A 10601-nucleotide genomic window follows, 5' to 3' on the forward strand; every position below is an offset into this window, starting at 1 on the left:
TTTCCTTTTAGTATTGTTGCCTATGGCAGTTGGTACATGTAGTTCACAAGATTGATGACCTCTTCTTTGTGCTTACATGTTCGATTGCGGGTTTTCAGAAACTGTAGCCTCTTGTGGTACATGGGTGCTATAAATATCTCCCAGCTTTGTCACAGCACCAGTACAGTATAGCTTGTAATGATTCACTGTATCTGCTCCCAACATGATGTAAGGGCCTATTTCAACAGTTCAACCAGCCCTAGATTTTACAGATGAACTATTGTGGTCAACACAAATGAGTTTAGTAAATATCAAGATGCTGCAGTGTTACTCAAGACTTGGGATATCTGAGTAAGACTGCAGGTGAGCATGTCCTTTATACCTTTTTTTCTTCCAAATATAATTGATTTCCTTCATCAGAACTAAAGTATTAAACAGGTGGTACAACCAAAGTGTATGATTGAAATTATAATAATATAACAACAAAAAACTGGCAGATAAGATGCAAATAGTTTTAGAAACATGTAATTGTGTAGATACTTGTTTTATTGTGAAGGTGTAACATTTGCCATAAAATTAATCTTTGGGTATTTACATTCAAAATATACAGTGACATCCTTAACAACCAGCTTTAAATTGTACTTATTATTTTGAAAAGTACACATAAACATCTGCACTGGACAGACATTATGCTGCAATGTTTTTGCCAGTAACAAAAATGAAAGGAAGCTGCATTTCTTCTCCTATTTATCTACCTCTGCTGTATATTTCAGATGTACAGCAGTGGTGATGAAGTAACGAACAGTTGTGCTACGATTCACCTGGGTGATTTTGTTAAAAATAATAAGTAACATTTGTTGGAGCAATTCAATGATCTGTACACTCAGTATCAAATAGTGAAACTTGAGTTTCTAAAACGAGGTGGCTGTATTCTGACTATAGAGCATGTGATTTATTTTTGTGCACTTTGACAGCTGTGCTGAAGCAAAAGTAAAGTAATCCTCAATTAACTAAGTTCAAGCAAGCCTTCCATTAAAATTCTTTTCAAATGAATACATATCATTGCATATTGACTCAGAGATATGTAGAGGTCCTATTAATACTTTGTGGTTTGAATACACTGAAGCGCACGGTTTCAGTTACACTGTTATATATATATATTTTTCAGTGAAGGCCATCTTACTGTCAGTGGCCTGCATTCTGCCCACAAATCAATCCCTCATCTCTGCATGATTTGGCCACTGCGCATGCCTGCAGTCAGTTCTCCCCCTCCCGGCCAGTAGGCGGCGCTGCCTCTTGATGCTGGAGGTATCAGCACCGCTTACTGCTGCATGTGACATTGACATCAACAGAGGGTAACATCTTCTTGTATATCGCTTACTATGTATTCTTTTATACTGACGCGTTTTCTGGGTGTTTATTGAAAAGATAGGTAACAGTTCGATTTGAGATTTTTACATGTTTCAGGAAACAGCGCTTTCTGTTCAGCGGCTGTGACATAACGTTAATGATAGCTACTCTGCCAAGCTAATGTTAGCCTAGCCCGGTTTGAGTGTTGTCTGTGCACCCTTTATGTCCTGGCGTTAACTCAAGCCTTGATTCATTTTCTCCCTGCAGCACAATGAGGCTGACCACGCTCCTGTCGATGGCAATTAGGGTTGTTGTGCCCAAAGACTATCGATACGGCACCAACAGACCGTGGACAGCGGCTGCTAAAAGGCTGAATCCTCCGAGCAAAAAGAGAAAGAAGGTGTTTGTGGAGGAGATAGCACCACAGGACTGGTCCGTGGTCAGAGGAGACATCGTGAGTACCTCGGGACAGCCCGTTTTGTAACATTTGAGTCATGTTTTATACACTTGTAAGAAAAAGCCAAGTAGAGTCATCAGTGTTAAAAAGCCAACTGTAAGACGTTCATATCACTGAAGTCTAGTAATGCTGTCAAATGGTGCCATAAATAGCCTTTATTCATCACCTAACTTCATGCAAAGTTTAGAAAACAGAAAATGCTACATCTTTGCACATTTATTAAGATAACTGGCAGATAAGTTGTTCCAATCATCCTCTGTCTCCTCATGTAATCCCACACTGACTCCATGATTTTGAAATCAGGGCTTTGCTGGGGCCAGACCACCTGCTGCAGGACTCCTTGTAGCTCTTGTCTCTCTGAGGCTAGTTCTTTATGACTCTGCCCGTATGTTTAGGGTCATTGTCATGCTGCATTATTTTTTCCACCATTGATAATAAAGCTGATGCCAATACTTCTGTACAAATGTTAATACAACATAGAGCTCAGTGTCTGTTTTCATTTCTCTAGGTCGAGATTCTCGCAGGGAAGGACAAAGGGAAGCAGGGGAAGGTGGTCCAAGTCTTCAGACACAGAAACTGGGTTATCCTGGAAGGACTGAACACAGTAAGGAAATAATGTTTCTCTCTGAGAAAATTGGACAGAATTTATTTATAGGACTTAACTTACACATCTCCTATAACCACTAATTCTGTCCTTTTTTGATCAGCTGCTGTTGGTTATTTAGTGAATCAATAGTATGCGGTGTTGCTGTCGAGAAGATGAAAAGCTGCAGTATCTGTTCTCTCTACGCAAAGTTCTGTTGCTTTAGCAGACATACAAACAAACTCACAGGGATGATGTTGCCAGTTATTTCACGCAAAAGTAAATAGTGACATTTTCATGGTCATTCATTTTAATTACCATGTACCCCATGTATTTATTTTCTAGCTCCACCAGATGGAGCTAGATGTCTGGGGTCAAGGTTGTCAGAGTGTAACTGCTGACCATTAAAAAGCCATTTCACCACTATCAAGTGTGAACCTTTGTTTTCTGTGTTAGCATTACAGATACATTGGACGAACTGAGGGTTATCGTGGGACCTACATTGCAAGTGAGGCTCCCCTCCTGCTGCACGACATTGCCCTCATCGACCCGTCCGACAGGTATGGTAATCCCTGCAACAGTGCAGGATTAGGACCAGGATCAGGACCTTAGCAACAGCTGAACCACAGCTCAGCAGTCAAAATGAGTTGTGTTTTATCTAGATGGTCTTTCACTGTTATCTGACATTGATCTTCCAGGAAACCCACTGAGGTGGAGTGGAGATACACAGAGGAGGGTGAGAGAGTCCGAGTGTCAGTCAGGACGGGTCGAATCATCCCTAAGCCTGTTGTGCAGCGACGAGATGGCATCGTGCCAGAGCAGTGGAAAGGTGTGTGTGTTTTGGTTGGAGGGGTATTCTTCTCAGGACCCAAAACTGATGTAGTTTATTCCATGTGTAGTGACTAGTCTGCACATAAAACCAGCTGTTTTTTTTATATTTCCACCCTGTGCAGACTTGAACTCTAAAAATAGCCTTCAGAGTGATGCAGATTGAGTTTTACCGTGGAAAGAACGTATTCTGAACTAGAGACACATGAAGTACACAAACCTTTACCAATGCTGAGCAATCAGTCCAACTTGTACATCTGGTTATATTGTTCCTGTTACTTAGATTTTGTGTTAGTTCAAGTCCCTTTCTTTTGAGGTTTTGTAGTCTGTCCATATCAGTCTTTATCTTTGTCAGGTTTGTGAGTATAGCTTAAAAATGCCTCAGAACAGCTGCTTGTTACAGCAAATGTTGTAATTCTGACCGACATTTTCCTTAAGGACACATTATTTTTACTTTTAATGATCTGTTAAATTTTTGGTTGTGGCCTGTTTTTCTTTCTACCCTTCACAGATAGTCCCAAAGACACCAGTCCTGACGACACGCTAGAAAAGACCTTTGTACCATCTCTGAAAACCCTGGAGGAAGAGGTCATGGAGAAAATGGGTATTGTGGAGAACAGGCGGCACCGGAGGTCCTACTGGTACTGAGAAATCACACTCCCCCATCATGTCATTCAGACTTGACAGCAACTCAGAAGATACCTTGTTTTGTTCGGAGACACGCTGAAGGACATATCAAAAAGACGCTATATCAGGATGACATGAGTAAGGCTTTTGGGACGGTGAAATACTGGTGCAACATAAAAACTATCAAGGAAATGATAGCATCGTATAAATACTTGGAGGTGAAGCAGATGTGGAACTTAAATGTTTCCTGAATCATTCTCTATTTACATAAGTATAAGAGTTTGTTTCTTTAAAATATAGTGAATAAATGTCACATAAACCAATCATTTTAATGGTTCATATTTTGCTCTAGAACTAGGATACTTCATATTGTCCAAAAACATCACCACTAAATCACATGATATATGTGAAGTAAGTTCAAATAACTATCTTCTTGCTCTCAGTACAGGTACATGTATTGACGACAGGTTTGGCTTTGGTATATCACCATCAACATGAAGCAAATGCTTGAATAATATTCATTTAGCAGGAATGAATCAGTGTTATTAATTAAGTGTCTGAGGCTGAGATGGCAACGTAAAGTAAGCTTGTTATTGAAGGAGTGAATTCTGGTTGATGCTGATGTTCATGCAATTTCACACAAATTACTTGACATTTATTGTTGTAGAGTACTTAATACATAGAGTCTGGAAGAGTGGAAAAGTTACGTTGTTCTTGGTATTGGCAGGGTTAATAATGGGTAATGGTTTCAGTCTTTTTGGATCACTCATGAGGCTGAAAATAGTCATATTATTTTACAGAAGCCCAGACATTCTGCTCTCCAAAACTTAAAGCCTTTAGACAAATGAGTCTGTCTTTCCAACATGTCTGGGAAACAGTGTGGAGAAGGAAATGGCTGGGGAGGAGACTATACAGAATGGATAGTTTCAACAAAGTTTGCTCTCACCTCGTTTGACTTTTTATACAATGGCACTGCGTGTTATTCCTGTGATCTGTGACTGTTGTTGCGTCAGGTTTCAAATATGACCTCATCCATGAATTTATCACCTACTACCAAATATGGGCTGAGTTATCATGTAAGAAAAAGATTTATACTGTCTAAAGCCACAGAAAAATGACTGTATATTTAGTAAGATTTACATCTGTAAATCTTTTTTGTAAGAACAAGGGATAGTATTTCATAAATCCCCAAATTATTATTTTCTAACAAGCTTTTTGTTAGTGGTTAAAATGTTGTCACCATAGAGTTACTGCCTACTTACCTTAGTGTATAGCTTTCAAATAACTGACACAAACACATTCATCAGTCTGATGATGGGTGTTGTCTATCCTGGCTTACTGTCAAACTGCGATCGTTTACTGAGACAGCAATGGTCCAGAGCCATCATTAATACTACTGTTTACATTAGTGTTTTTCCTGCCAAGTACTAGTCAAACATCAAGAATTACAGTGGTCAATTGAAATGGACATTTTTATAGCAGCTGTTGAAGAAGCATAGAGCATTAATTGTTCACCTACTCCAGTCTCTCCAGCTGGTCGACACATTCAAACTGGCAACCTGTAAACTTTTCCCCTCTTTGTCCGCCAACAACTTAAAATTGTTAAATTCATATTCAGGGTTTCTTGGATCTCAAAACACCTTTACACAAACAGACATGGTCCTGCAAAGGTGTTCGAATAGGAGGACACTGAGGGTGAAATATGTTTCATTAGCTTGCATTTCACCACAGTAATGTTAGTCAGAGAAACTGTATTGCCATTTTGGTTAAATTAAACATAAATAATTCAATCATCATTTAAATTCAGGGCTGAATTTCATGCCTTCTTTATTGTGTCTTTGACTTTGCAGAATTAAGCATCCTGAGCAGGTGTCATCATCTTATGTTATTATATGCCTAGTTACAAATGATGAGTATTTATTAGTTTAGAACAGGCTTGGACTGTTTTAGGCAAAAATCTAATAGAATAACTTATGATTTAAAAATAAAAAATAAAACTACATAAAATAGACATAGTAATCAGATTCAGTATGCTGTATTTTTCAACCAGAATCATGTCCTGGCAGTGTATAATAAGCATTTGGACCAACATGTAAGGAGATAAAAATCTACAAGAAATAAAAAGTTTTGAAAAAATGAATGATTGGAAAAAAATTTAAAAAGAAATGTAAATTTCATATCCAGTTTTACCTACACAGATCAACTACAACAGTAAAACCAGTTACCAGTTTTAATGTTGTGGCTGATTGGCATACATCTGTCAATAAAATACCCAGTCTTTTTTAAGCTCATTCTCAGCTCTACATTTATCAGTGATATATGAGGGAGGCGGCCTTTGAGGTGTATGCAGTCTCTTTTTCCTCGCTGGTTAACCACCAGCATTGATTTACACAAAGACCAAGTCAACTTGTTGCCAGATCTCCAGCTGCAGAAGCAACTAGCCTCGCTTCCAGGCCCTGACACAAAAAAACGATGTGTCACAGATTATATAATTGCGTCAAAATTTCACAGCGGCTCTCCATACCCTAATTTCTGGTCAGCACAGTAACATCATGCAGAAAGCATGGCAGGCCGTTGGTTTGGCCGATGAGCGGTGCAGCTTTCCCACACTCGTCCCTCCTGAACCAGTTTGCTTCTGCCACTCTGCGTCCAAGAGGGAATAAAAGCAGCCAGTCAGCGGAAACAGGGTTTTGAGGTTTTGCTTTTATGGGAGGAAAAATGATTCAAAGGCTGGTCGTCTTTCCTGTCACTGCATGAGTGTTGTATGGATTTCAGTCTGGGATTACATCAAGGTGAAGTGTAAAGTTGGTAAAGTGGAACCTTTGTATTGCTTTGCTTGTCCTAGTTTTTTTTTTTTTTTTTTTTTTTTTTTTTTTTTTTTTATACCCATTTACACACACAAAAGCACAGATTCATTGCCGTCTCAGCTTGTGCAGGGTAGAATGAGTTTTGAGAATCTTCTAATTTCTACTTTGTGGTAAGTTGACAGCAGTTCTGGTAACCCAGTTAAATGAAACCACTGAACATGACTCAAGCAGAATTAAGAATACATAAAAATAAACTGCAGGCTGTGCTCTGCGTTTTAGCTGAGTCACATTTGCTCCCTAGCCACGTAAACTAATGAATCCCACCTGGTGGCTTTGTTTTCACGTGTCAGTCGAATTCACCTACAAAAGTGTTACAGTCTTTTCATTAAAAAAGGCATATTAGAGTGTGTAGCATCTTTTAAAAGTACCTGAATTTGTTTTAAATGCAGTAAATAGTCACCTGGTCCTCGCTCTTTCTTTGCATGATTAAATGCACATAAGATTTTGCACATAAAAAAGACATGTTTTCAGAAATTCACCTCTGCTCTTGATAAGTTGTTTTAATGCCTCCTTGCATAAACAGAAGGATCTGTGATCTCCAGAACATCTGAAGACACTTTAAAACTAAATTTCAGTGTTGCTCTTGACTCACTTGATGATCTAAGCTCAGCTACAATATAATGATAGTGTCTAATTATAGGCTGGCTGTTTGATGGCCGCTGGAAAATCTAACGTTAGCTTGTATGTAGGTCTGAGGCATGGCTTGCATGCATGTTTAACTGTGTTTGGTCTAATTTAGTTGGCTCCCAATGTATGACCTCAATACGTTAGAGTTAGGAGCTTGAAGAGAAGGTAAAGAAGTGATCTGACTTTTCCTTTTGGGCTTTAATTCCTTCTTCAAGACATGTTTTTTTTTCTGTAGGTGACAGAAAAAAGTGCAAATACTCAATGTATGTCATATAATAGTATAAAACTTTCAAATTTTTTGTTCCTGGATGTAGATTCTACTCATGACAGATGCAGACTCTCTCTGTATGTCCTAATCTGTCCACTGTCTGGAGATCAATCTTGAGAACACTCAAAATGGTAATCTAGCCGGATCCCATGATATAGTGGGAGAGAACAATAATAATCTCTCTGGAACTAAACTCAAAATAACAAAATTTGTCACTTTGTTAGCACAGATTGATTCCTCTCCACTGGAAGACTCTTCGTCCACTGAGCTGGATTCAGTGACTCAGGGATGTGATGCAGCATCTCAAATTCATAATACGTGGCTCCTCTGATAACTGAGAAAATCTGGAAACCATTTATGGATTACATTAGACTTAAGCTTTAATCCCCTGCCTTCCTGAGTGTAAGTCAAAATGGAGTAAGTCACATTCGATTATTATTTTGTATCTATTTCTGTCCTCGTGGCCAGTGACAATGAGACGACTCTTTACCTTTTAATGTATATTCTTATATTTTTGTATTCATAGAAATTATTGACAGACATTTCTGTGGTAAACAAAAACTCATCAACATGTCATACTGTGAATAATCCTGTAGTTCAGCCTCTCGTTCAAAATATAAAGAGTGAAATTACCTCTCAGTTTGTCAGTAGAGTCTCTACAGGCATCAAAACTTTTTTACACTGCCTGGATATGATGGTGATACTGAGCAAACCCAAGCTCGCTCTGTTACTAACATTATTATTATGAATAATATTTTGGATAGGAAGTCTCTATGAAATCAGTGGTGAAAGCATTAATTATATCCTGTAGCTAACTAAAAGCATCTGCACAACAGTTATGCAGAATTGCCCCTGCCAGTGTTCTATTATTATATTAAATGTTATTATTATTGATGGAAAGAAGCATTGTCATCTTGAAGTTGGTTTAGGTGGAGGTAATTTTAACCACACATTGCCTCAAAATTGCACTGAAGTGCAGTTATTGAGTGAATGTTACTCAAATGTTTCTTACAGTGTTCACTTTCTATATAAGATCTAATCTATATGAACCATTTTTTAAAGTAAAAAGCATTTTTTCCTGATCTTTTACAGTGGATACAGTATTATTTTGAAAAGACGGTTTAACCATGAGGTACATGTATTGGCTGTTCTGGTGCTTTTGATCATATCACATGATCTCCATCAGCAGATGGAGTTTGTGCAGTTGTCATGGAGCTGTAGATGTTTGAATTTCCATTTTTTCTGTACGCTTTTCGTGGTTGCTCTGTCATATTGGACTAAAGTGAGACTACGTAACTCTGGCTAAACAGCGGCCACAGGAGGTAATTACAGGGTAATGTCACATCTTTGGTAACGTCTCATTGAATTTCAGAGCATTCTTGAGTCGTTGCTTTAAAGACATTGTAAGTGACCTAACTGAGCTGAGAACTGAGTCTTTAGAAGGAGGAAGTTTCTGCTCAAGGGCCGACCTTCCTAATCACTACACACTACAATCCTGCTGCTGAAGACAAATGACAGCAAGGAAGATGACGTCTTATGGCGAGCGTAACTGCTGACTGGACTTGAATCAATCTGGGTCAGGTCACTGTGACAGTCAGTCGTGGCTGAAGTTGGACAGAAACACACCTCTGATCTTTGTCTGCATCTCTGAGCTTTGACATTTCCTTCCCAGACAGTCCCGCTTGTATGTGGGTGTCAAATTCCTCAGGTGTGCAGCACCACCTGCTGCTGCCGAGCCACAGGACGACAACTACAAAGCGCCATTCACTCTGTCTGTAGAGGGCACAGGTACACACTTCATTTGACCCTATTCGTCTTCTGTGTGTCTCTGTTACATGCAGTGCAAACAGGTGGCAAAATCCAGCACTAAGCCAAGGGCGTACTTTGAATTATACTGTATGTAGATGATGATGACCACAGGCTTCACCCCGGCTGTAAATCTTACACATCACTGACTGACACGAGATTCTTGTCAGAGCTCTGCACTGTTTCTATCCCCACTTATGATTTACTTTATATTTATTTCTGTTTTTTCTGCACATATGACAAATATTGTGTGACTGTCTGGAGGAGGGATCCCTCCTCTGCCACTCCTCTGGTTTCTTCCTTTTTGTTTTGAGGAGGAGGTTTTTTCTTTTCCCACTTGAGGGCCTAAGGATAGAGGGTGTCATATGCTCTACAGATTGTTACGCCCTTTGAGACAAATTTGTGATTTTTGATTTTGGACCGTATAAATCAAATTAACTGATGACAGGATTGAGGTTTGATTTTTCACTAGGCAAAGCAGGCAGCAGGCAGCAGGCACCAAAACCACAAGGCTTGCTAAAAACTCCACATTCACCATGTGTTTGTTGGTTTGTGGTGATTTGAATAAGTTAAAATTTGTTTAATATGCACCATGAAATTACAATATCAACTCACATTGGAACCAGTATACTGCTTCAAATAAAATGTGAGTCCTTTCAGACAATTATTGCAACTTGAAAATCTGATAAGCATGTCTCTTCACACAGCAGTTGGTCAGTCCACCACAGACTGAAATATCTCAACAGCTATTGGATGGATTTCCATTAAATTTTATTTGGATATCCATGGTCCCCAGAGGATGAATCCTACTGACTTTGGTGATCCTCTGATTTTTCCTCTATGAGGTTGAGCTTTTGAGCTTTTGGTGACATATCTTTGCAACTATTTGGTGACCATGAAATTCAGTACAGATAGCACTGGTCCCCGGAGGATAAATCCTAATGACTGAAATGATCCACTGACCTTTCCTCTAGCACCACCAGCAGGTCAAGGTTTTCATTTATCCTGTGAAATAGCTCAACTACTCTCTGCTACATTAACTGGCACAGTATTTTGCACCGTGATTCATGGTCCCCAGAGGATGAACCCTCTAGCTCAAAGCCCTGCTGTGCCCTGAGTACAGTCTCACAGAGCTGCAAGCATGGCTGTAGATTCTTTGTTGTTTATTAGTCACACAACCTCCATCACTTTTTGTGTGTTGAAACCAGT

General features: G+C 39.1%; 1 protein-coding gene across 1 annotated transcript; it reads left to right on the forward strand.

Moving 5' to 3' along the window:
• The first annotated feature begins 1227 nt into the window (after positions 1-1227).
• mrpl24 (mitochondrial ribosomal protein L24) lies at positions 1228-4147 on the forward strand. Its single transcript, XM_018670761.2, has 6 exons — positions 1228-1334; positions 1597-1783; positions 2295-2390; positions 2826-2929; positions 3068-3198; positions 3709-4147. Exons 1-6 carry the CDS (start codon positions 1279-1281, stop codon positions 3843-3845), a joined length of 711 nt encoding a protein of 236 aa, XP_018526277.1. The 5' UTR covers positions 1228-1278; the 3' UTR covers positions 3846-4147.
• Positions 4148-10601: the final 6454 nt, after the last annotated feature.

The sequence above is a fragment of the Lates calcarifer genome, linkage group LG3 (assembly GCF_001640805.2).
Source record: "Lates calcarifer isolate ASB-BC8 linkage group LG3, TLL_Latcal_v3, whole genome shotgun sequence".
NCBI lineage: Eukaryota > Metazoa > Chordata > Actinopteri > Centropomidae > Lates > Lates calcarifer.